This window comes from Rhodamnia argentea, chromosome 9 (assembly GCF_020921035.1).
Source record: "Rhodamnia argentea isolate NSW1041297 chromosome 9, ASM2092103v1, whole genome shotgun sequence".
Classification (NCBI taxonomy): Eukaryota; Viridiplantae; Streptophyta; class Magnoliopsida; order Myrtales; family Myrtaceae; genus Rhodamnia; species Rhodamnia argentea.
This window is the reverse complement of record NC_063158.1, coordinates 13358005-13385890: the sequence shown is the minus strand read 5'-3', so window position 1 is coordinate 13385890 and position 27886 is coordinate 13358005. Positions and strand designations below refer to the sequence as shown.

Below are 27886 nucleotides of genomic sequence, written 5' to 3'. Positions count from 1 at the left end.
ACCCGAAACCTACCCGTTGGAAAAAGTACCTCAATTTTTGGAACTTGGAACCTATCCCGCATACCTTGGAACCTGGAACCGGAGCGGGTCCTACAGGTTCCGGTTCCGTGTTCTTGGTTCTACCCTGGAACCATGTTCACCCCTAGCCCTCGCAATCCCAAATAAATAAATAAATAAATGCCAACATCAATGCCGGTCACACTATGTAGGACGGGCGGCATCCACGTTAATGATTTCCGACCAAAATTGTTATTTCATTGCTATTCCTTACTCTGCACTAGTATCGCAGAGTCACTATGTTATTCCAATTATTGAGCTTTCTGACATTAATTATTTCATGAACCAAACGACACATATTGGCCTAAAGGAAACGGTCTCAATTTTGAATATACCCATTTTCAAAAAGAGAAAAATTAGTTTTTCGAAAAGTGAAAATCATTGTATTTGATTATTATTAAATGCTTGTTATTTATCCATTAAATAAGGGCCCGATCAATCAACTGCCATTACATCTCATAATAATTCTTCCAAATATGATCGCTCGTCTTTTTATTAGGGGATAATGACATAAATAATATCTAAATTTTGACAAACAATGTGATCCTTGAATTTTTAATTTGACTAATATGGTCCCTAAAATTTTGTAATATGTTCAACTTAATCCCCGAACTATAGGAAGGTATTCAATATAGTCTTTCTATTAATTCGAGTCGGGGACAACACTATAGATTTTCTTATTGTGCAAGGGCTAATTTGAACATGTTCCAAAAGATTGAGGACCGCATTGAGCAAATTGAAAGTTCAGGAACCACATTGCGCATTGAGTTAAAATTCAGGGACTGTATTGATTAAGTTAAATGTTCAGAAATCACATTGCATACTGAACCAAAATTTAGAAATCATTTGCATCATTTTCCCTTCTTTTAACCATATGGTCACGGTCACTTACCTCTCCTACCATACTTTTTGGCATAAGAACATGGTACTCCGATTTCCTACACCACTCGAGCATGAGTTAATTTCCAGTCCGGTCCTAAAGAAAAAGAAACAAAAATGAAGAGGTACATCATTTGTTTCATCTCTGCTTTACCTTTTAGCTCTCTCTCTTTTTCTTTTTTCTTTTTTCTTTCTCCCCTCCTTCTGAAAACCAAAATAAATGTTGTTTTACACGATCCTCGCTTGGACGATTGAATACAGTAAGAAATGAAAATTTGAAGAAATTGTGAAGTTACACATGATCGAAAAAGTCAGACCTTGAAAAAAAAAATTACGATCAATTGGCACAATTTGGTCGCACACCGTGAGAGCTTTCTAACGATACCCGCAATCGGAGTTTTCTCAGGGCAGGAATCGTGTTCGGCTCAATTCATGGAATTTGTAACACTTTATCGAAAAATCAACGTTCAGCACGCTAGATTTTGGCTAGCTCAGGACGTTCCATCGAACGTCGAATGGAAAAGTAGGAGCTCTTCTTTTTCTCGCATAGCTTTTCTCGGGTGCTAGCTCATGTGACGAAATATCTACATTTTCCTATCATTTGAGAAATGGTAATGTAACCGTCTCTACTACTCATTTTCCCTTAGAAAACGGTCAAGAAAATGAGTTTTACTACATTCTTCTTCCCCTGTTTCTCTTCTAAACCATCAATGACTGTTCTCATGAACCTTCTGATTCAAGTAGATTTGCATTCATCTGATTAGCAATTAACAGAAAACAAAGATTTACGCGAGAACTTTCCTAAATTGCAACGCTTCCCGTTGTTACTCGACGCAAATCACTTCTTTATCCGCACTCCTGATGATGGAGACTCTGAACACAATATTGTCCGTATTGACGAGCTCGAACTTGCAGACATCTCCTTCATCAAGGCAAGTTTCTCTTGCGAATGCGGACCAACCGGCCCCCAAGTATGCATTGTAATAGCGCCGATAGACCCGGAGCTTCACCTCAAATGATCGCCCCAAGTAAACAAGAGTCGCCATTCGACGGTCTTTCTGAATGTGTGTCTCTATGAACTGCCTTGGAATGGTCTGCTCACATAGTTGTTTGATGACGAGCCGATGATGAGAAACGAGCATAATATAAGCATGCAAATTCATGAGCGATAGCATAGAAGACGTAGATAAGTTAAGCTCTGGCTTACCACATGATTTCTGTTCAAATGACTAGGGCACATCACAATATTGAAAAACGGATACTCTGATTCGAATTTGCAAGCCTTTTCATGTGCATTGACAGGGCTCAGACATGAAGATGTGTGGAAAGCTGACTCCGAAGAGCTCTCTCGGCATTGAGACTGTTTGATTTGGATCCGACCTGCAATGCAAAGAGGAGAATTCTCATAAGCACCGGTATGAAATTCTCATGAATTGACCTTGAAAGAATTTAGAATGGATTGCAAATCAATATGCATGATCGACTTCATGCTCTTCCTAAAAGATGTAACTGAGTAGATTTTGGCAACTCCCAAATCATTATTTCATCAAGACAAAAACCTTCTTAAAAGGTTTTTTAGGATTGGAAAACAGATCAGGAGTAGAAAGTACATCAGCAGAAACATAACTTAAAAGCAACAAGTGACTGACACCAGCAAATTTAGATGCGAATGTGGCGTCATCAGCGAGGGTGCATTTGATTTATTATAAAGAATTCATCATCTTCGAAGGCTCATATCTTAGGAACAAAAAACAGCAAAAGATGCACTTGTAATTGATTCATCACTGCTGAACTGAACAAAGGAGTCATTGTGTGGAATGCTGAGTTCCTAGTGGTGATTTAAACTTCGTCCAATGAAACTTCTAGCGTTCATCTCAATCGACATGGATCAGGTCCTTACCATTACTGCTGAAAATGGAGACTCTTAAGACAATGTTATCCCTATCAACGAGCTCGAACACACAGACATCTCGGACATGGAGACCAGTTTCTCTTGCAAAGAAGGACCAACCGATGGAGAGACATCCCATATCTAAGGGTTCATGTCTCCTCAGCTTCACATACCACGATCTGTCTGAGTACCTAAGAGTCGCAATTTGCTTGTTCCTTTGAACATGTTTCCTGAAGAATTCAGAAGGGATTCTCTGCCAGTAGGTGTTTGAACAACCATTATATGATCAAAAAAGGTGAGAGAATAACGATACATTCACAAAGACAAACACGCAAGCAACATAGATTTATGATCAAATTTTGCTGAGTTCAGGAGTTTTAATCAACCGTTTTTACTTGCTATGGAAGTCATTAATCATAATCAATTAATCTGCAATTTTGCCTCTAAAATGGGGAAGTATATGCTCATGGGAAAAACTGAATCCATCAATTTTCAGACAAGATATAAATAGGATTCATACTTTAACTTTGACTTATCCCATGAACATTTCAAGCAAATTAACATGTCGTGTGGTTTCCTGCACAAAACCAAATCAACTTGGTAAAGACTAGAATATAAGACGAAATACAAGCAGTGACCATGTTTGCATTCGGCATATGACACCAACAAATAAAACTCCGGATCCTACCAAAGAATTCTGAAGAGAAGTAGGCCGTATCACCACTTTGAAAAAGGGATGGTCAGACTCGAATTGGCTGGCTAATTCAAGAGCGGGGAAACAACTTGGACCTGTAGAACCACAGAAAACCAGCTCAAGACGACTTACTCTGCATCCAATTTGTTTAATTTTGTCTGCACTTAAGAGGTAGAACTGCTCTATATTCTATCAATTTAGTGATTATGACATTTGCAGAGATGGAAAAATAATGCAATCCACAGTTTCAAGCTAAAGATAACTTGATGTGGCAAATTCATTATCACCTTCAAGTTAGAAGTAAATGATTAACTACATTTTCCACATATTTCATCACTTTGACATATGAAAATAGCAAGTATTGAAGAAATTGAACATGAGAAGAAACAGAGTTATGCTGAGAAGGAACACAACTTAGAACACAACTCACACCTCCAAATTCTCGTGATGAGCTGTTTGGACTTGGCCACGAACAAGGCACGAAACCCTGTGAATCTTCAATTTCAATGATATTTTCCTCATTCTGTGAGAGGAATTCGCCCTCAGGGCTTGACACATCACTTTTGATGCTCGAGGGATAATCAATCTCGGAAGCACTCTTATCGAATATTATCACATTGAAGGCCGAGTCCCCTTCATACTTGAAGACTATAAGGTGACCATGACCAATCGAATAATGCTCCACGAATTTCTGCCACCCTTTCCACAACCAAACCATGTCATTGCTACTCTTTTCTAGTTTCACAGGCCAGGTGGAACCATCTGGAACCTTGAGAAGCACAGAACCCTCAAGATCTCCTCCATATCTTCTTAAGAAACTTTTTGGAATTCCCTGTGATGAATATTTATGGTAAATCCATTGCCCTTATTTGAAGCTAGATTCAAAGATGCCGAAAAAGAAAAACAGGGTTCTTTACATTTTACCCCGTAGATGAACAATTTCCACAGACAATGCGGTCATGTTCAATTTCTAACAAAAATCCGCCGCATATATAAACTCGTAAGACCAGACTCAATATCCTTTTGGAGATACCCATTACCTTGTTTACAGAAAAAATGAAGAAGAAAATACCCCAGATGAACTTGGCCTTAAGGCTTTTACTCATTTTGTTTTCATTAGAGACGTCCCTTGACGAACCAGCATGAGTAGTGAGAGTTCATTCAAGAAGACGCCAGGCACAATGCAAGAGACGCGTGATGGTGGAGGCGAGATCGAAAATGTCGTGAAGATGATTGATGGGTACGGAGCGAACGTTGAAGTTTGGACGAACTTACAAGCTTTCCAGATTCGAGCGCGCAAGAGAGTACGATCTTGAAGAAATGAGGACGGCTTGGCGGACTAGCAGGAGTTATATCCGGCTCGGCACCTTCGCCTTCTCTCCGGCGACGGCGACGGCGACGGCGTTGTTGGCTCCGGCAAGCCATGGTCAATCGCCGGTGACTGCGACGGACTGACTGCTGAAGAAGAGGAGAGGAGGAAGAAGAACGGAGGAGGAGAAAACGATGGCATGGTGCTTTTACTTCGTTCCATTCTCCAATGCACTGTTCTCTTTACACGTGTCTTCTCTTGATTTGGCGAAAATTAGAATTAGAATTATCATTCAAATGTGTGAATTTGTTTCTTTATTTCTTATATATCCTTCATCAGCTAGCCGTTGGAGAGGACCATCTCCAAAACTAGCAAAATGAGGAGAAGATATCTTTTTCTTCTTAAAATTATAGCAAAAATAATATTTTTTTCTTTTTTATTCCAAGTCAATCGGCCATTTCTCAAGTTATGAGTGGATTATCGGTAAATAGGCGTCCATCATGTCAGCTGGCGATATGACACTCGCAAATCATTGAATATTTCCTCTTCAATTATAGAAAAATAATTTGCACAATGTAGATGAATGTAACCACCGTGATGACTTCGGTAAAAGAATGTGAATTTCGCTAGGGGCGGTGGTGGTTTCTATTTAGAATACATAAGAGGTAAACAATTTAAGATTAGAAAAAAGTAAATTATAATCAAAGAAAAAAAGTTACTACTATTCTTCATGTTTGATGGTTTTATCTTATTTAGTTAATTTGTTGTTTGTGTGATTGTTTACGGTAAGTAAAGTGATAGAGAGAATTTTTCAACCAAAAAAAAGGTATAGAGAGAAAAAAATAAAAAAAAAGGTAATAGAGAGAATTTTTACACCAAGTGAGATGAAAATATGTTTTTTACCTCTTAAAAGTCATGTGCATTCCACATGCTAACAGAGAATATAACTAAGTTAGCGAAAGTTTAGGGCTATATTTCGTAATGAATGAAAGTTTGGGAGCAAACACGTACTACCACAAAAGTTCATAAGTATTTGGAAAAAATTCAAATAAAGTTTGGGATATGAAGTGGATTTCGTTTCAAAGAAAAGCTTAAAGTGTCACGTCTCACACTCATTGGCATGTCAACATCCTTACGCAGTCGTTTAGTTGTGACTTCCCATGATGCGTGAAAAATGAAAATTTTAATGGATTAAGGTTAATTATTTAACTAACCAACACAAGTCCAACCAAACAACAGGCAATGAGAACATGTAATGTATTCAATGGAGCGCCACAATCATTAGGTAGTGATAAAACCAAAAAAAACGAGAACTATTTATCCACGAGGTTCGGGGACTGATACCGATACTCTAACGCCCTTTGTACCATTTTATTCATGAAAAACATTGAAAGGCAATATTAATGATTTTAACCTAACCACTAACAAAGGTTATCACGGGTGCACAATCAATTAATGAATATCCAGTCAATATAATCAAGGGAGCATCGCCACATAAGATGGTTCTTTTCAATTTCGATTTTTATAGAATGCATGAGAGACACACTATACAATGGCATGAATTAAATGCAAGACTAAACTAGATTACATGCAAACTAAATGAATGCACGTGGACCAGAATAAATAACACGACACGTGTATTAATTAAAACGAAGACATGCAATTCTAATAGCAATTTAAGCTAAAATGCAACCTAGTATGACATGGCAAAGATGACGTGGCATAGATAACGTGGCATGTAATACGTGGCATGGATGACGTGGCAAGGATGAATGATTTTTTTTATATTTTCGGATGAATTAATTTCCTAAAATAGAATTATGTCAAAACAATTTTATCTTGCATATTTTAGAGTTTACATTGACCTAAACCCTAGTTTATTGAAGATATATTATTTTAAACATAAGATTCTATTTAAACATGCAATTTCTATTCTAAGATGCAATCTACCCTAAATATTTACAAAAAGGATTAGATATGCAATTATCTACATGATGTTATTGTTAAAAGATATGCAATTTTTAAATATGGAAAATGGATGAATGCAAATCTTTTAGAATTTTCGAGATTACATCATACGACGGAGATATTCTAAAAAAATATGACAATCAAACAATTCAAATCAAATGAGGAAAGTGAATATGCCAATCAATGTCAATCAAGAAAGTGGATATATCAATCAAGTTTTGAAATATTTCGCGAATATTTGAGTCAATCTTTAATTCGTAATCTTACGATTAACGATTGAACTCAAATCCTTGCCTAATCGAGTATTCCATCAATAATCTTCAAGATGGACTTTCTCGGTCATGTGACAAGTTGCGGATTAGGAAAGGAAATTTTCCTAATCTACCTGCATTTTGAAAAAGATATCCACTTTGATGCAATATGGGTAAGATATGCAAGATATGTTTAAAATATGCAAATATATTCCAAGATAAGCAATAAAATATTCAAAAGTCCAAGGTAGGAAATTTACCTTAAACAAATTGTTTTGCCAAGATTCGCTCTCCTAATTCGAACTACTAATATCTTGACGACCAAGCTTGGACCGATCGCCTAGGCCAGGAGGCACGCTCGGCTTGGGAATCCTCGGAACAACCACGAGTTTGGGACTCCTTAGAACGACAACACTTCACGGCTGTGCTCGGGAATGCTCTTGCGCGGATGATGAACGATTATTATGACGTTGGTCGGAATTCATTGATCGCTTTAGCACGAATTGAAATCTGCTTGGTCGTTGGCGTAGGCCTATGAAGAGAGCGACGTGGTTGTTCCTTGGAGAGATCGTCAAAAGGCTCGTGAATATGGATGTGCGAGCACAAGTGGACAAATTGGAGAGAATGAGCAGGAGCAAACAGCACTTGGACTCACGTATATGAATTTGACTAATCTTAATGCCACCCCCCCTGGGAACTTGTGTAGACAAGTGTTGATGTCAGAGAATTCTTTGACTCTCTCGTGGAACACTCTTTTGAGTGCGTAGCCGTGAACTCCGTGGATGAAACCCTTTGAGCGAGGATGAAAACCACCAAAGAGACACCTCTCTCCTACTCTCGTGTTTGCTCTCCCTTTTTTTTAAAGAACATTGCCGACCCCCTCTTCAATCGCTCATGGGTCTCATTTATAAGCGACAGAGTCTAGGTTAATGAGAAAGAAAGAAGATTTTGTTTACTTTTGTGGCTTTTTTTTCTTTCTGCTCAAGCCCATGGACACGTGAAGATATCTCTTTTCTTTATTTTATTATTATTTTTTGTGTATTGCAAGTCCATATGCCCTCAAGAAGAACGTGCCATGCTTTCATAAAAGATATATTGCTCAAATAATAGGGTGAACTATGTCTGAGCAATATTTCTTTCCGTCCTCTCAAATTTTTTTTGTGGCTATATACCGACAATGAAAGTAACCCCCTAATGGCATTGTAAATTTCGAGGATTTCCTCCAATTATTGCTAAAAATTACATGGAAGCTCGGGTCCACCGCTTGTCAATTTAAGCTCCATTTTTCTACCGTCGATCCAAACAAATGTTAATGCAATGCTTGAGAAAAATTAAATATGTTATGCATGAAAATTATTTTTGGTGAGAACTAAAGTTAATTCTCTTTTTTTTTTTTATGAAAAATGAATAATTTAAGAAAAATCAAAATTTAGGTGTCAACAATGCGTCACCTACCCATTTAAAATTTTTATATTTCAATTAATCGTACGCAGAAGGGACGGAACAAACATATCAATAGGGATAGTTAGAAGGAAAACAACAAACAACGGAAGCACTTTTTATTTAATTACCATTAACCCCGGGAGTACTACAATATATATAGGCTTATCACAAGGCCACTCCCTACTAAACCACAAATGCAAAAAGGAGCGGGTGGTTGGGTTAACTTAACTCCGCTACAACAAGGACATCCCCAAAAGATAAGCCTTCACCACTACTCATAACTCGGGGAGGCTCCGGATCGAGACTCCTCCTTGTCTTACGGACGGGTCATATTCAGGGGTCTAAAAATGTTTAGAACAACAACAATGAGAATAAATCTCAGCAAGTTAACGGTCTAAACCTCGATTAGATGGTCAACTCAGCTCGGATGCATTTAGAACTCGCAATGCAATACAATATATATACGAGTTTACTATCATATAATCATATGCAACTTTACGTGCCTTGGCACGCGCCTTGCATGTTATAACTCAATATATGCAGTATAATGCAATAAATGAATGGCACAATCAAAACATATGTCACTTTTTCGTGCATAGTGTGCTCAAGCATATTCTCATCATTATGGCTACTCGTGGCATGTCCGTTCACACACGGAGGTCTTCCGACTCTGCCGGATATTTATTTATTCAATCAATCACGACTGATCGAGGGCACGCTTGTCTTCCTATAGGGGTCTTCCGGCTGTACCGAGGATTTATTCTTTCGATCAATCACGGCCCATTGAGGGTACGCCCATTTTTCTACTTGGGTCTTCCAACTCATTCGGATATTTATCCTTTTGATCAATCACGGCTAATCGAGGGCACGCCGGTCTTTCTATGAGGGTCTTCCGACTTATTTGGGTATTTATCTTTTCAATCAATCACGGTCGATCAAGGGCGCGCCCGTTTTTCTATGGGAGTCTTCCGGCTTATCCGGGAATTCTTGAATTGATGCAACTCTTACGTCATGTATGCAGTAAATAAATTGCACATGATCAAATATGCGATAAATAAATTACACGTGATCACATACATACAATTCAATCACCATCCTTGAAAGTTGCCAATCAATTTAGTACATAAGCCAATTTATATGGCTATTCCCAATATCGACATCATAGTTTAATATTAGATACTACAAAATAACACATAAATAAATATAATGTCTAACTATCGAAATTAATTTACTTAATTAGAGAATAATAATTCTTAAATAATCCGATAACTTATCATAAAAATACTTGATAGCTTATCGTAAAATATCAATAGTTTATTATAAAAATGCTGACAACTTATCATAAAAATAATGATAGTTTATCGTATAAAATAACGATAGCTTATCATAAAAATACTAATAGCTTATCATAAAATTCGATAGCTTATAGCATAAAATACCGATAGCCTATTGCATCCTCAACAACTTATCAAGCCTACTTATCACTTATCATGATAGCCTCTCGACTGATCACTAATTAAATTAGTACTAAACATACTTAGATTAATCTAAACTCATCCTAATCGAGTTTAATATACTAATCAAGGGATTATGGTGATAACTCACCCAATCACAAATTCAAGGACACCGGCGTGTCGGCGGTGGCAAGGGCTACGCATGGCTTGGTCCGACAACAATCTGGAATCACCTAAGACAGTCGACCAATAGCAAAAAGAACCGGAGGGGGCTGTTTTTGGCTTGACGGTGCTCTAATCGGCACGGAAATAGCTAGAAAAATAATGAACGGCAGCGGGAGGTCACATCAGCGCTTGTTGGTGATTTCAATAAGTAAAACAGTAGCAAAAGAGGCTGAACGTGAGAGAGCAAAGAGAGGAAGAAAGGGGCGATTTTGGGAGAGAGAGAGAGAGAGAGAGAGAAGAGAGAGAGAGAGAGAATCAAACCCTATCTCCTCAAAGCTTACTCCCCAAGATAAGATCAAGAGGTGATCTTCTTGAAAGACTTGGCCAAAAAGTCTCCTTCTCATGATGGTGCCTTGTTTCTTGCTAATAATGCAAGAAGGGCACTTATGTAATTTCACAAGGTAAGAATATTTTGAAAATTTCACAAAATATAGTATGAAGTACTATATGCGTATTTGAGCTAGTATTTTGTGCGAATTCGTATAAATTAGATTGGGCTCAAATGAATAGAGTTTGGGCTTTACAATGGCTTAATGGGCTTTAGAAAGCTTAATGGGCTTTAGTGGGCTTACTTGGGCCCAATTGGGCTTAGCTTGGGCCCAATGGCCAAACCGTACATGGGCTTGAGGCCCAATGGGTCCTCGTCCAACCCGCCTTCTCATAGGCTCCAAATCTCGGCCCGTTGATCCTTAAACAGAGAGTATCGAGAAATTGATAAATATGTAGCTCAATGAGGCAACATCCAATAGTTTGGTCATGAGATTCTTGAAGATTCAATACCTATATTCGGATTCTACTCCATGGTAAAAATTAATTGATTGCGACTATAGTTCATCTCGAGCTAACAGGCGGCTTCCAAGAGTTATACATATTCAACTCCGTAGTTGATTCGACATCAATCCACGTTCAAGCTTTCTCAAACCATGGATGACCTCGGTTGTTATGTAACTGCGAGAGATTAATTACTAGTTCTAATTTACATAATCATTAGGAATTGGTTTAGGATCGTTTGTAATCCATACAACGGTCAAGCGGAATCACTGCTGCTACGATTGTATACCATTGTCAAAATGTTCTATAGCAGTTCCTTGATCGGTCTTTATGGCTCAAAATTGTCCCTCGTCAATCCTTGTGGTCAATTTGTCAGTCCATGGTTGAGTTCTCGGGTCGTGCGTACTTAAATTCTTAATAGCCTTTTTCTTTTGGTTAGCCTCTCACGAGTTATCAATTCGGAGCGAAAATTACTAATAGTGCATAGATTAAAAATCGTCACTTCATTACATTCTAAATAGGGTCGAATTTGAGGACGTCACATGAAGTGCCTTCGTTATTTCAAAGAAAGGATTGACCAAGGGTGTTCTTTGTCTTTTATATTATTTGATTTTTTTCCCTTTTTCCCTTCTTTTTCCTTTTTGTTTTTCCTTTTTTTCCCTCCCTTTTTGTAGACCAACCGGCCACCGGCGAGGGCCGGGCGGCCTCGCCTCATTAGCCACAAGTGAGGTGGACCCTTGTTAGATTGGGTGAGGGCTCGCCTCACCCAGGCGGTCGTTGAGGACAATGGCCTCGCTTGGGCTCACCTAGGGAAGGGCTGCCCTCGCCCGGGTGGTCGTTGAGGGCGTTAGCCTCGCTTGGACTCGACTGGGAAGGGCTGCCCTCACCCAGGTGGATGTCGAGGGTAGTGGCCTTGTGAGGTATAAGTATATCGCACTATATGTGAGTCTTGTTAATGAGTAGGTAAGGGGCTTGTCAAATAGATCTAATAAAGAAAAACTCTTAATTATGAAGACCGAGCAATACACAAAAGAATTTTTTTTTTTTATAGAAGTGAAAAATCGCTTTATTTGATTGTTGAATAGCAAGTTTATATTCGTTAAATTTGTGCCCACGAAATATTTGTTGCTAATATTCCTATACATTGATGTGTTCTTAACTCTCAAAATTGAATAATTAGCATCGTATCTCATATTAATTCTTCCAAATAAGATTCACTGACCTTTATAATATTTATTGCTAATGTTTTCACATTCTTTCCAATGTTTCCATCTCAGAAATTTTTCAAAATTGTCTTTTTGTTAACTCATGCAAATTTTCATTCTCTGTGTGTACGTGTTCAATGGCGCGGCTGGCCTCAAGCCCAATGTCGCTATGAGATGAGCCCCGAAAGCTAGACGCACAATTTTATATCAATGTTTGAACAAATTTTGATCGAAAATGCAAACTCAATAAAAACTATGATTCGGACCGGATCTCCCGAAAAATCGAACCACCCAAATATATACACACACACAATGAGAAAAAAAATAGAAAATTTTAAAGAATTAGTTAACCTAATTTTCCCATCTTCTGCTTGGTACTCACTTCTCTCCTTTCACTCAACACTCGTGTCTTACCTTTGTAACACAGCTCTTACTCGCCGCTTGCTCCTCTTGCCTTCGCCTCTTCCCTAGCTGCTCTCTCGGCCTTGCCTCTCGCTCGTTGTCGTCGACGCTCTTCTCACCTCTCGCACTTGGATTTAGTGAAGTACAATTGTAATCCCGCTTTAAACTTGATTCTTTCCAACTCGAGGAAAATGAGCAAGAGCATAGTCTTGTTTTAGTTATTTTTAGTGTTTTTCTTCCTAATTTGGTCTTTTCTCATTATTTGAGGATTTAAGTACCCATGTGATAGTTGTACGATGATCATGTGTATGTTTTATTAGGTTGGATGATTGAGATTATAAATTGTTAGTTTAGACCCAAGGGTTAGAATTCTATAAGTAGCTGGTGTTAGTAGTCCTATTGAGACTGGATTGGACCGTTGGTCTCATCCCCGTCTCGAAAATTTGGTAATTGGGACTGTCGGTCCGATCCTCGATTCCATACCGAGATCGGACCGACCCAAACCATGCACAACTCTAGATATTGCAGCTTGGGATTTTTAAAGATTAAGTAATAAGATCACGTTCATTTGGTTTAAAGCTTTGCCGTGCCTTGAAAATCGTTTCGATGGGAGTTTTCTCGATAGAGAGAGGTATCGTGACTTTTCATCTCAATCCGCTTGGCTCATTCATGAAAAACCCATGATGCTGACACTTTTCCGGAGTTCTGCATTTTTGGAATATTTGTTCGCTAACTTTCGTTCATCTCCTCATATAATAAATGAAAAAGTTGTACCCAATCAAATTTAGTCATCTATCGTTTTTAAAAGTTCTACTTTTCTTCGTTATACTTTCATGTGTCTAGTCAATTCCCTGTATTTTAAATTTATCTAGTCAAGCCCTTTTACTTATGTAAATTTTATCCGGTTGGAGCAACCGTCGGATGATGTAGTCGTTGTTGCTACCTAAAAATTAAATTTTGGCTAATAAATTATCAGATTAATTAAAATTAACTAGCCTAGTTCATAATGTTTGATTTTTTTAGCTGATTTAGTTAATTTAATGCTTTTGTTAATTTAATTTTCTCTCATTTTGTATGTTTTGTCATTGTTTGTGGTAAATAAGTAATAGTGAGAATTTTTACACCAAGTGAGATGAAAATGTACTTTTACCTCTTAAAAATCATGTGCATTGCACATGCTAAATGAAAAAAAATAACTAGGTTAACAAAAGTTCGGGGGAAAAGTACATTAGAAGTGCTATAACTTTTGTATGGCGTTCATTTGAGTGCCATAACTTTTAAAATGTTCACTTAAGTGCCATAACTTTCAAAAATCGTTCACTTGAGTGCTATGTTGACGCGGACGTCGGAAAATGTCACGTGGCAGTTGAAAATCTGACGTGGCATAGTCGAAAGCTGATGTGGCTCGCCAAAAAGATGATGTGGCACGCCAAAAAGCTGATGTTGCATGCCGAAAAAGTTGCTGTAGCACTCAAGTGAACAATTTTGCTCCGACATGACACTCAAGTAAACGATTTTGAAAGTTATGGCACTTAAGTGAACATTTTGAAAGTTATGGTACTCAAATGAACGCCGTACACAAGTTATGGCACTCATGATGTACTTATCCCAAAGTTCAGGACTATATTGTGTATTGATAGGAAGTTTGGGAGCAAACTTGTACTACCACAAAAGTCCATAAGTTTTTTTGGGTAATTTTTCCTTACATTCTGATTCATTGAAAGGAAATCAATATTATCTTGCAAATGTAAGTAGAAAATAGTTCTTTCATTAATATTACTGGAAAGTGCTTAAAAAGTCCTAAACTTTTTGCATTGATGTCAATGCAATTCTAAATTTTTCAATTTTGCCAATTTAGTCATAAACCTTCTACCTTTGTTTCAATGGAGTCAATTCGCCAATTTTAATAGGAAATAGTTGAAGTGAACGTCGTTTATCTTATGTGACGTGACCAACGCTAACTTGGACTTTTTTTAAAAGAACTTTTTATCATGTTTTTCTATCTTTTTCCTTTGGTCGGCGGGGCCCAAATGCCCTCGCCGGATCTAGGAGAGGGAGAGCACTTGAGGTCTCGATGCCCTCGCCGGCCCAAAAAAAAAAAAAAAAAAAAAAAAAATTCAAATTTGTGGGAAAAAAATGCCAACATCAATGTTGGTCACACTACGTAGGACGACGGCATCCTCGTTAGTGATTTCTCATCAAAATTGGCTGGATTGACTCAATTGGCATAAATACAAAATATTTAGGACTAAACCGACCTCAATACAAAAGGCTGAGGACACTTTTCCCTTATTATTACATTCCTACTTTGCTCTTATGTCATTTACATTATTAAAATTTTAATATTAATTTATTCCACGAATCAAACAACGTGTAAGGGCGTAAGTCCATTGCACTATATGCGAGTCATATTAATGAGTAGATAAGCTAAGTAGCTCCGACACCGACACGCTACACGCAACATGCGACATGACTCGACATATCGGCATGTTATTTCTAAAAAAATTGAGAATTCCGACATGTTGTTTATTAAATGTGCATAAAAATATTAGTAGCGAGTTTGTTCTTATTTTTATATTAGGGATTCACGATTATATTTTTTGGGGGTTGGCTAGGTATATTAATTTTGGAGTGGCTGGGTATATGACTTAAGTATTTATACATTTTTTTGACCCATAATTTATTGAAAATACTTAAAAATGACCCTATGCTTGTCAAAATGGTGTGTAGGGATGCTAGACTCATGTGTTGCTGGCATGTCCGAAAAGATGACCACGTGACAATCGCATATCAAAGAATGTTGAAAGAGTGTCAAAGAATGTTCGACACGATAGTTAGGCGTTCGGAGTGTGTCGGTACTTCCGATAAGGAGCTTCTCAAATAGTCTAATAAAAAAAAGTCCCAATTTTGAAGATCGACCTATACACTCATTTTCAAAATAAAAAATTTATTCTTGAGAAGTGAAAAATCTCTTTTTTGATTATTAAATAACGAGTGTATATCTGTTAAATGAGTGCCCACGAGATATTTACTGCTAATGTTCCTTTGACGTGTTCTTAACTCTTGAAGGCTTAGCATCATATCTCATATTGGTTCTACCAAATGAGATTCAGATACCGTTTTATCTACCATAACATCAACTTACCGTACCTCCAATACTTTCCACATAGCAACATCGAATACTTTTGTGATAGAAATTCGTTTGGATAAATTAAAAAAAAAAAAAAAAAAAAAGACAAAGGAAAATTTAAAATGGAAAAAAGAAGAGGAACAGATACATCATCGGTTTCCTTTTTATGTTTTGCTGGAAACCAAAATAAATGTTGTTTTACAAGATTATCCACTAATTATTTGGAATCTTCATTCTGGTTTGGACAATTAGACAAATGAGAGGAAAGGAAATTTGGAGAAATTTTGAAAATTCACCTTCTTTCCATCTCATAAAGCTTTCAAAGTTTTCTTTTTTCTCATGCAAATTTTTGTTCTCTGCAAGTCCAATGCCACGGAAAAACCTCAAACTAATATATCAGTGAAAAATTGCACCCCAAACCAATTTATTGACTATCAAAAAGCTAAAACCGACACATCTGTGACAAATTTACTTTATGTTACTCTATTAAATTGGGTTGATATCACAAAAATCCCAAATCGATACACCCATTAACAACCATATATCATTTAACTCAGTAATTTGATGGTAAAATCTAATGAAAATTAACGAAAGGTAAATATGTCATAGGTGTACTAGCTTTGAGATTTTTGATGATAAAAAAAATAATTTATGATAAAGTTGTCGCACGTGTACCAAATTGAGATTTTTCGCGATATAAACCTTTCTTTATGTGTACGTGTTCAACGGCACATTTGGCCTCAAGTCCAATGACGCTATGAGAGGTCACCCTAGATATGGGCCATCAAAGGATGAACGGACATTCGTGGTCACCGTAGGCGCACAATTACTTATCTATGTTTGAATATATTTTGATAACACAATGCAAACTCGATAAACACCTCGACATAGTGGTCCAATTTGGTCGCACAGCATTGTCAAAGCTTGCCAATGGCACAAATTTGCTTACTTGGGCGGCCAAATCATTCAATATCGCGACTTTGATTGTAGTCATTCAATCTTGATGAAGTCGGAGAGAATTGCGGTTTTTATGGGTTAAATAATGACATCACGTTAATTTGGTTGTAAGCTTTGCAATCCCTCGAGGATCGCTTCGACAGGAGTTTTCTTAAGAGAGAGGTATCGTTACTTTTCACTTCTATCTAGTTGGCTCATTGGCGGAACCCATGATGCTAAAGTCTATTCAGATACGCATTTTTGGAATTTTCGTTTGCTAGCTTTCGTTCAACTCGAGAATCGTGTTGATCCGACAAAAGCAGTTGCACTCAATCAAATTTAATCATTTATTATTTTAATATATTTTGCTTTTGGTCGTTATGGATGCACATAGCAATACTTCTGCTTCAAAAATCAATTTCTGATCAAAAGTTGATTTTTCTATTTTTGCTCTAGAAGTTAATTTGTGATTAGAAAATTTCATTTTATAACAGTTAAACATTTCTACTTCTAAAATATTATTAACACAAAATCTTTTATGAAAAAAATATTATCGACAATCGAAATTTTTTTATTTCATTTTTAAATTTTTAAATTTCTTTACAATATATTTTTTATTCTTTAAAAATATTATTTAAGTTTTTTTTAAAACAAAAAATCATTATTTATTTTTTACTTCGTTGGTTGGAGATGGTGACTTGGTGGCGGCGGCTAGCAGAGGTCAGCGTTAGACTACGGCGGCGGACAGCGTGGAGGTCAAATGTTGGCGGTGGGGGGCAACAGGTGGTCGGAGTGGGTGTTGGTTGGTGGTTGTAGCGGGGGGTGGTGGTCGCGATTGGAGGTGGGTGGAGGTCGGCGAAAGTCGGTGGTCACGGGCGATGATGGGTGGAGATCGACGGGAGGTCAGAGGCTACCGGTGGAGGTCGGCAGGCGGCGGTGATGGGTGATTGTTAGCAAGCGACGGCGAGTGGCGACAGCCGCATGCGGTAGTGGGCAACGGGTGATGGTAGCAATTTGCGGTGGTCACGGGCGATGATGGGGGGCAACGCCGACAGCTGGTGGTGGGTGGCAGTGGTCCCGACCTCAGCAGGGGGGGAACCGAAGTCGGCGAAGGCGGGTGTGGTCGAAAAAAAGGTAAGGCGAGAAGTACTTCTTGAGTTATGTTTATTTTTTTTTTTGCCCAAGAAATAAGTATTTCTTGAGTTGGGAAACAAATTTTTTTAACTTCTCAAATGGAGGAAAAATTAACTTTAGAAGTGAAAATTCACTTTAGAAATAAAAAAATTTCCAAACGAATCTTTGTTTCAAAAGTTACATTACCAAGAGAATTTTTGCTTTAGAAGCACTTCTTAAGCAGAAATCCACTTGCAAAAGTGTTATTGTGCGAACCCCATACTTTCACATTTCTAATCATGTTCGTGTACTTTAAAATTATCTAACCAAATCCTTCTACTTTCACAAATTTTTAATCAAGTCCTCTCTAACACCGAAGCCAACTGGTGTTACCGTCGTATGACGCAGTCTTGTAATGTAAGTAAACTTTTTCCAATGTGAACGTCCCCCATGATCATCAATGTTAGCTAAATTTTATCCATGTTGCATTCTGAAATTGTCTACATTGGCTAAAGTTTTCTATGGACGCCCATGTTGGCATCCGCATATTTTTTCCGCACTGTACTTTGGCATTGTTCCGCATATATGACATCTTAATTTAGTCGGGTTTGGTGTCTGAGGTACTTGACTTGAAAAATTGTGAAAATAGGAGGACTTGATTAAACAAATGAAAAGTATTGAAAATTGCTGATGCAACACGCTGCGAGTAATCAAGTATTTGGGGTGCTCGTGGCGTTGGCGCGTGTAGGGCCCTAGTGGCGCCACATCATAAGGCCTACTACTCGTTCTTTGCATTAATCTTTCATTAGTCAGAGTACCTAATGCATGCGAAAGCTCTAAAATAGAAAATCAAGCAAAGTGGCCATAGGGTCACAAGTGCATGGAATACAAAACATCAAATGGTAGGTACACCTATATATAGGGTATGACCATTCATATTTTCACTAATCGGATGACACACATGATTCACAAACAACAAATCCACACAATACCAAATTCATATTATATATATGTATGTATATACATCTTTTAGCCGATTCTTTACAAAAGTTCAAAGATTCCGGGAGAGCTACAAGATGCGATAACTACTCCTAGCCTAACAGCATCTTCGGCAGCTTCATATTCAATATCAACATCCATGGGCTACTCCTTGTTGCCGACATGTTAATCTGAAAAATAGTTATCCCGTGAGGGGTAAGCTCAATCGCTTTGCAAAAGAACGTATAACCCAATAGAATGGAAGTATTGAAATCAGAACATAGCATTCATAAATCACAATTTCAATGCATGTACAAGATGATATATGCATGAGATTCTCTTCCAATCTCGTTGGTTTCGTATGCAAAGCAATGTCGGCTCACAAAGAGACCATCCTTTCTGAATCACACAGTGAACCCAGCGGAGGCATCCTCGAATCACATAACGGAGGCATCCCGATTTTGTACTGACTTCACGAGGCATCATCGGATAAACCTCACGACGAGATAACCACTTGTTTTATCGTGAAGTGCCATGCAATGCATACACAATGTAATCCTACCCTCATCAGCGTTTGGAAGATTTAATGTAAATCAATGAATCACATCATTCTCATGATTGTGCTTTTTGTTTTTTTCAAAAATTCAATGTAGAAATCATGTATAACGGACGAGAATTCAAGGATACAATCAGGATTTCAAACCATCGATGTATGATTCTAACATCAATCCAAACAAGTTACAAAAGCTAGAAATCTACTCGTCTTTTCAACTGAAATCTCGAAAATCTGTAGACGATGGACAAAAGGTTTGTGCACGAACAACAACAGGGCAAGAGCGTGAACGGGGATCAGTGCATGGACGGCAGACGTGGATGGCAAGAGGCATGGACGGCTTGAGGGTTTACGATGGACGGGTAACAGTGCGTTCTCACAATCGTACGTTGAAATAAACTGATGTCAGAGGTTTATATAGGAGAAGCAGAGTGAAGACAGTCAGCTTTGAACGACTCCGCAGCCGAAGGACCGCCTAATGACACGTGTCCCGCCGCCACATCGGTGGTCGACACGTGTTCACCGCCTTCTTGCGTGTTGACACGTGTTCAACACGTTTCGGTGTGTTTGATATGTTTCCCCCCCTTTAACACGTGTCCAAACCGTCTGCCACACGTTCATCCTCTTGTCCTCGTTCGGTCCCAATTTCTCTTGTATTTAGAACAACCGAGACTTAATTCAGGTATAACTTGCTGCCATATCATATTGTCGTCAATTTATAACTAGTCAACAAAATTTCCAGAAAAGCTAACTAAGGATTTAGGGTAATCACACTACGCCACGCAACACTTCCAGTGCCAACTGAGCGTCGTTCCATGTGGCGCAATGCTTGTAGCGTCACATGTGGCGACTGGGCCACAATGGGCCAAAACGCGCGAGTGCGTGACTCTGGTTGAGCCCAACATCCATTTTCGCCCATTGCTTGGGCACATTGGAATGGGCCGGTTAGGTCCACTATCCAGCATCCTGGGCATCTTGGGAAGCATTTCCCTTTTGCTAGGGATGTCCATGGTCCAGGCCGATCCGATCTCGGTATGGAATTGAAGACCAGACCAATAATCTCAATCCCCAAATTTTTGGGATCGGGGATCGGACCGGCTCGGGATCCGTGGTCCATCCGATCCCAAGAGGAACGCTTACACCAACTACTTATAGAAATCTAACCCTTGAATCTAAATTAACAACTTCTAATCTCAACAATCCAACCTAATAAAACATATACATGACTATTGTACAACCATCACATGAGTACTTATAATCCTAAAATAATGAGAAAAGACTAAATTAGGAAGAAAAACATTTGAAATAAATTGAAACAGGATTATGCTCCTGTATCATTCTCTTCGAGTTGAAAGAATCAAGCTCAAAGTGGGACTACACTTGTACTTTACTGAATCCAAGTGCGAACAAAACAATGGGTTTGCATAATATAGTCAATGAAAAACACAGATTAAGTTAAGACAAAATACAATCGGAGACTATATATCGAACAAACATGATCGTAGGCTGTGTTTCAAAGGTGAGACGCAATCGTCGAGCGAGAGAAGAGTAGTGAGTGTCAAGCATAAGATGGAGACATTAGATTAACTAGTTCTTCAAATTTTTTTTTTATAATTGTGTATATATATAATTATATATATTATGGCGATCGGGTGCAGTCCAGGCCGGGCTGATCCAGTTTGCTCATCCCTATCTTTTACTTTCATTTTAGCCTTATAAATGAATATTTCATTTGCTCATTTCCCTCGTAATGTTAACGCTCTCCTTGTCCAGGTATGCACCCCAACCCTCTCTCTCTTTAGTAAATAGTTTGGAAAAATGACATAAATAAACGGTTCTTGAGTTTTGACTCAATATGCAATGGGGTAGTTGAACTTTTAATTTACTCAATATGGTCCCTCCAATCTAGCCAAATGTGTAATATGACCCTTGAATTTTTTATATGTTCAATATCGTCCATGGACTTCTTATATATGTTCAATGTGGTCCATGCATTATGTGAAAATGTCCAATGTTGTCCTTCCATTAATGTAAAATTTGAGACAACATTGAACATTCTTATATAATCCAAAGGGTAAATTGAACATGTACCAAAAGTTCAAGGACCACATTGAACAAATTAAAAATTCAAGGACCACATTTCAACATAGGGCTGAAAGTTCACGGACCACACTGGATGAATCAAAAGTTCAAAAAAAAATTGCACATTAGATCAAGGTCTAGGGACTATTTGCTTCATTATCCCCAATAACGAGCTCTTTGAAAATAAGTTCCCATTTAAATAGAAATGTTGTTATGCTGCTGAAGTGAAAATAAGATTTTGATAGAAAACATGTTATTCTGCTGTAGATATGGTATGCATTCATGCAGAAAAGCCAATAAACAAAATTGTTCGAATGGACAGGAGAGGTGGAAACCTTGAAGAACAACATTGTACTACCCTCAATTTTAGTGCATATGTCTATCTAATTCATTAAAAAAAAAACATTTTTATCATGCAAATAAAATTGTTAAATAGTTATTTAATTGCTATTCCTACTATGCACTGGTATCACGGAATCACTACCTTATTTCTATTATTGAAACTTTCTAACATTAATTATTTCACGAATCAAAAGACACATATTGGCTTAAAGAAAAGGGTCTCAATTTTGAATATCCAGTTTTCAAAAAGAAAAAATTAGTTTTTTGAAAAGTGAAAACAACTTTATTTCATTATTAAATAACAAGTGTCTATCCATAAAATAAGGGCCTAATAAATCAACTGATCTCCTAATAATTCTTCCAAATAATATCACGGTTCACTTACCTCTCTTGATAGGAAAAATTATTCAAAAAGTCCTAAACCTATTGTATTTTTGCCAATTCAATCACAATTTTTTTAAAAAAAATTTTGCTAGTGACTCCTAGACATTTTCATGCTTTGTCAAATGAGTCCAACCGTCAAATTATGGTTGGAAATGCCGGACGTGGACGTTAGTGCTGATGTGAATAATTTAATGATTATATTCTCTATTGGATTTTTTATGTTTTATATTTTTTTTCAGTTTGTTTGTTTGTTTGTTTGTTCTTTTCTTTTGTTTGTTTTTGAATTAGATTAATACTAAAAAAGATCTACATTTTAATTAAAACATTGAAAAAGAAAAATAAAAAGAAAAAGAAAAAGAATGGTAGGTGCCCATGGGACGCTATTGCCGCCCATCGCGCTGACGTCGCTGGCCCTCGTTGAGGGTGGCTAGCTGTCGCTAGGCCAGAGCGAGGCATCACCGACCTGGGCGAGGGCATCTAGATGTGGATGATGCCGGCCCTTGCTTGGGACCGGCGACCATCACTCCCCCTGGGCAAGGCCTCGCTAGATTTTAGTCGGCTTAAGAATTGGGTTGCCTGAACGTCGAGCGGAAAAGTAGAAGCTCTTGTTTCTCGCATAGCTTCTCTCTTATGCCAGCTCATGTACCGAAACATTCACATCTTACCATCATTTAAGAGATTACTGCGTGACGGCTCCATCTCTGCAACTCATCTTCCCCTAGAAAACAGGCGAGAAAATGAGCTTTAAGACATCCTTCTTCCCCTGTTTTCTCCTAAACCATCAATGACTCTGCTCAGGAACGTTCTGATTAAAGTAATATTTACATTCATCTGATTTGCAATCACAGTTATAGGAAAAGGTAGCATGACTTATAGTGTTAGCTAATTTATTCCTCAAGTTCCTCCCAGCACCGAAAACTTTCCTAAAGCGCGACACTTCCCAGTGTTAATCTCCCTCAACGCAAATCACTTCTTCATCCGCACTCCTGAAGATGGAGACTCTGAACACGATATTGTCCCTATTGACGAGCTCGAACACACAGACATCTCCTTGGTGCAGGCAAGCTTCACTTGCGAACGCGGACCAACCGGCCCCCAAGGATGCACTGTAAGAGCGTTGATAGACCCGGAGCTTCACCTCAAATGATCGGCCCAAGTGAACAAGAGTAGCCATTCGATGGTCTTTCAGAATGTATGTCTTTATGAACTGCCACGGAACGGTCTGCTCACGTAGTAGTTTCATGACGAACCAATGATACGAAACGAGCATAATATAAGCATGCAAATTCATGAGCGAAAGCATATAAGATGTAGATTAGTTAAGCTCTGGCTTACCACATCATTTCTGCTAAACTGACTCGGGGACATCACAATCTTGAAAAACGGATACTCTGATTCAAATTTGCAAGCCTTTTCGTGTGCAGTGGCAGGGCTCAGACATGGAGAACTGGGGAAAGCTGGCTCTGAAGAGCTCTCTCGGCATTGAGACTGTGCGATTTTGATCCGACCTGCAATACAAAGACGAGAATTCTCATATCATGAATTGACCTTGAAAGAATTTAGCATGGATTGCAAATCAATATGCATGATCATTTTCACGCTCTTCGCAGAAGATGTAACCAAGTAGATTTCACACCTCCCATCGAATTATCTCATCCATGAACAAAGAAAAAGCTTCATAAAAGGTTTATTAGGATTTGAAAATTGATTAAGAATAGAAAGCATATTAGCAGAAACATAACTTATAAAGCAACTAGTGACTGACACCCGAAAATTTAGATTTGAATATGGCGCCATCAGCGAGTGTGCATTTGATTACTATGAGCCTCACAAATCATACAGAAGAGTTCATCATATTGGAAGGCTCATAACTAGGGGAGAAAAACAGAAAAAGTGCATTTTTTATGGATTCATCACTACTGAACTGAACAAAGGAGTCACAATTAGGAACACTGGCCTTTGGTAATCCAGAAAGGGTAAAGTGGCACTTCTAGTGTTCATCTCAATCAACTAAATCAGGTCAGTCCTTACCATCGCTGCTGAAAATGGAGACTCTGAACACTGTTTCATCCCTATCAATGAGCTCGAACACGCAGACATCTCTTTCGTGAAGATCAGTTTCTCTCACGAATGAGGACCAACCGGTAGTGAGAAATGCCACATGTGTGCGTTCATAGCGCATCAGCTTCACCTGCCACGATCTGTCGGAATACCTGAGAGTCGCATGCTTCTTGTTCTTTTGGACATGTTCCTTAAAGAATCCACCAGGAATGTTCTGCCAAGTAGGTGTTTGAACAACCAATATATGATTAAGGAATTGGACACAACAAGGATACATTCACAAGAGAAACACGCAAGAGAAGTAGACTTATGATCAAATTTTGCTAAGTTCAGGAGCTTGAATCAACCGTTTTTACCTCATAACCAATTAACCTGCGATTTCGCATCTAAATGGCGAAGTATATGCTCATGGACAAAAACTTAAGCCATCAATTTTCAGACAAGACATTGATAGGATTCATATTTGAGTATGACTTATCCCATTTCAAGCAAAACAACATGTCATGTGGTTTCCTACACAAACCAAATCAACTTGGTAAAAACTAGAATATAAGACTATATACAAAGAGTGACCATGTTGAATTCGAGATAGCCACCAACAAATAAAGCTCTGGATCGTACCAAATGACTCTGAATATAAGTAGGCCGCATCACCATTTTGAAAAAAGGATGGTCCGACTCGAATTGGCTGGCTGATTCAAGAGCAGTACAACGCCTTTGACCTGTAGAACCACAGAAAACCAGCTCAAGATGACTTACTATCTGCATCCAAGTTGTTTAATTTTGTCTGCACATAAGAGATGAGAACTACAGTAGATTTTATCAATTTACTGGTAATGACATTGGCAGCGATGGAAAAACAATGTCATCCATAAACTCAAGATAAAGATAACGTGATGTGGTAAATTCCTCATCACCTTCAAATTAGAAGCAAGTAATTGACTACATTTTCCACGTACTTCATCAATCAACATATAAAAAAGGCTTACTAGAAGTTTTGAAGAAACATGAAAAGAACCCAGGAAAGAGAGTAATGCCGAGAAGAAACCCGACTTAGAACACAAGTCACACCTCCAAATTCTCGCAACGAGCTGTTTGGACTTGGCCATGGACAAGGCACGAAACCCTCTGAGTCCTCAATTTCAACGAAATTTTCTTCTTTTCGCAAGAGCAATTCGCCCTCAGAGCCTGATAGATCACTTTCGATGCTCAAGGGATAATCGATCTCGGAAGCACTCTTATCGAATATTATCACATGGAAAATGGAGTCCCCTTCATACTTGAAGACTGTGACGTGACCATGACCGATCGAATAATGCTCCATGAATTTTCGCCACCCTTTCCACAACCAAACCATGTCATTGCCCCTCTTTTCTAGTTCCACAGGCCAGGTGGAACCACCTGGAACCTTGAGAAGCACCGAACCCTCGAGGTCTTTTCCATATCTTCTTAAGAAGCTTTTTGGAATTCCCTGTCGTGAAGGTTTATGGTAAATCCATTGCCTTTGTATAAAGCTAGATTCAAAGATTGCCAAAAAAAAAAAAAAAAAACAGGAAACTTTACATATATTAGCCTGCAGATGAATGATGATTTTAGCATAAGAAATAACACGACATATTATAAACGGATTTCCTAACAAGCGGGTCATGTTCAACTTTAAAAAAAAAAAAAAAAATTTAGACATACCCATTACCTTGTTTACAGAAAAAAAAAGGGAATGAACTTGGCCTTAAAGCTTCGATTTTTGTTTTTCATTTTGCCCTTTTTGCTAGAATGAGACAGTTCGTTGCAAACCAGAGACGTCAAGGACGAACCAGCTTGAGCTGTGACAATTCATTCAAGAAGTCGCCAAGTGCAATACAAGAGACGCCTGATGATTGATGGGTATGTGACGAACCGCGAAGCGGGGACGAACTTACAAGCTTTCCCGATTCGAGCGTTTGAGAGAGTACGATCTTGAAGAAGTGGGGACGGCTTGGTGGACTAGCAAGAGTTCTCTCCTGCTTGGCACCTTCGCCTTCTCTCCGGCGACGACGACGGCATTGTTGGCTACGGCAAGCCATGATCAACCGCCGGTGACCGTGACTGGCTGACTGCTGACGAAGAGGAGGAGGAGGGAGAAGAAGAAGAGACGATGACTTGGTGCGTTTTCGTCCTTTTAGTCTCCAATGTACTGTCATCTTTACACGTGGCTTCTCCTGATTTGCTGAAAAGTAGAATCAGAATAGTCATCGAAATGTGTAAATTCGTTTCTTCAATAGTTAGCCGTTGGAGAGGACCGCGTATGTTGGCAAGGGGTGTCAACGGGCCGGGTCTCGGCCCGGCCCGAGCTTGCCCGAAACTGAATAATGCTCAAGCCCGATCAGGCCGGAATCCTCTTCGGGCAAGATCGGGTCGGGCCGGGTCGGTTTTTTTTTGAATCAAAGTCATTTGATATGTCCATAGAATGAAAAAATATAAAAAATATAAAATGAAAATAAGATAAATTAAAAAAAAAATATGCGTGAAAAACAGAGAGCCAAAATCGTGTCGCCCTGACCCGACCCGATCTTAACATTACCAAGCCGGCTCGAAAGGCCCAAAAATTAGGGTGAATTTTCGGGCTAGGGCGGGTAGGGTCGGACCAGGTCGGATTGGCGCGAGCTTTTTTGACACCCATAGTTGGCATGGTACCGATATTCACTCTTGTAACAAAAGAAATTCTTAAAATTCTAGCAAAAATAAGATTTTTTTCTTTTTTATTCCAAGTCAATGGCCATGTTTCAAGTTATGATATTAGTAAATAAGCACCCACTAGGTCAGCTGCTGATGTGGCAACTCGCAAACCATTAAATATTTTCTCTTCAATTACAGAGACGTAATTTGCACAACGTAGATGAATGGAACCACCGTGATGACTACGGCGACAGGACGTGAATTTTGCTAAGGGAGGTGGTGGTTTCTATTTAGAATGTATAAGAGGTGAACAATTTAAGATTAGAAAAGTAAATTATAACCAAAGAAAAAAAGTTACTATTATTCTTAATGTTTAAATGTTTTTAGCTTATTTAGTTAATTTGTTGTTTTTGTCATTGTTTATGGTAAGTAAGGTAATAAAGAGAAGTTTTTCAACAACAAAAAAAGGTAGTGGAGAGAATTTTTGCACCAAGTAAGATGAAAATATACTTTTACCTCGTAAAAGTTATGTGCATTGCACATGCTAACAAAAAATATAACTAAGTTAACGAAAGTTCATGGCTATATTTCATAATGATTGAAAGTTTGGGAACAAACACGTGCTACCACAAACGTTCATAAGTATTTGGAAAAATTTCAAATAAGGACATAAACTGCTTTTATTTTCTCAAATAAAAGCTTGAAGTCGATTTTATTTCAAAGAAAAGCCTGAAGTGCCCTCATTATTTTAAAGAAAGGACAATGTATTTTTGTCTTTTACATTTTCTGATTTTTTTCCCTTTTTTCTTTTCTATTTTTTTTCCTCCCTTTTTGTCGACCAACCGACCATCGGCAAGGGCTGGGCGGCCTTGCCTTGCTGGCCATAGGTGAGGTCGACCCTCGCAAGATCGGGTGAGGGATCGCCTCTCTCAAGCGGCCATCGAGGGCAGTGGCCTCCCTTGGGCATGCTTGGGGGAGGGCTGCCCTCGCCCAAGTGGCTGTCAAGGGCAACGGCCTCATAAAGTGTAAGTACATCGCACTATATGCGAGTCACGTTAAGGAGCAGATAAGGGGCTTGTCAAATAGGTCTTAATAAAAAAAAA

General features: G+C 38.4%; 1 protein-coding gene and 1 pseudogene across 2 annotated transcripts; both read right to left on the bottom strand.

The window, feature by feature from the left end:
- Nucleotides 1–27886, bottom strand: part of LOC115757297 — a 54668-nt pseudogene that overhangs the window by 21043 nt on the left and 5739 nt on the right.
- On the bottom strand, nucleotides 1578–26264 carry LOC115757292 (B3 domain-containing protein Os03g0212300-like). 2 transcript variants are annotated; one of them, XM_048285112.1, is made up of 6 exons: nucleotides 26048–26264; nucleotides 25200–25599; nucleotides 24750–24850; nucleotides 2837–3080; nucleotides 2144–2316; nucleotides 1578–2030 (listed from the first exon to the last, which is right to left on the bottom strand). In XM_048285112.1, the coding sequence occupies exons 1-6, from the start codon at nucleotides 26189–26191 to the stop codon at nucleotides 1761–1763; spliced, it is 1332 nt and encodes a 443-aa protein (XP_048141069.1). In that variant the 5' UTR covers nucleotides 26192–26264; the 3' UTR covers nucleotides 1578–1760. The 2 variants fall into 2 exon arrangements, with proteins under 2 accessions (XP_048141069.1, XP_030553333.2); XM_030697473.2 differs by lacking the exons at nucleotides 24750–24850; nucleotides 25200–25599; nucleotides 26048–26264 and adding exons at nucleotides 3516–3616; nucleotides 3954–4353; nucleotides 4797–4966.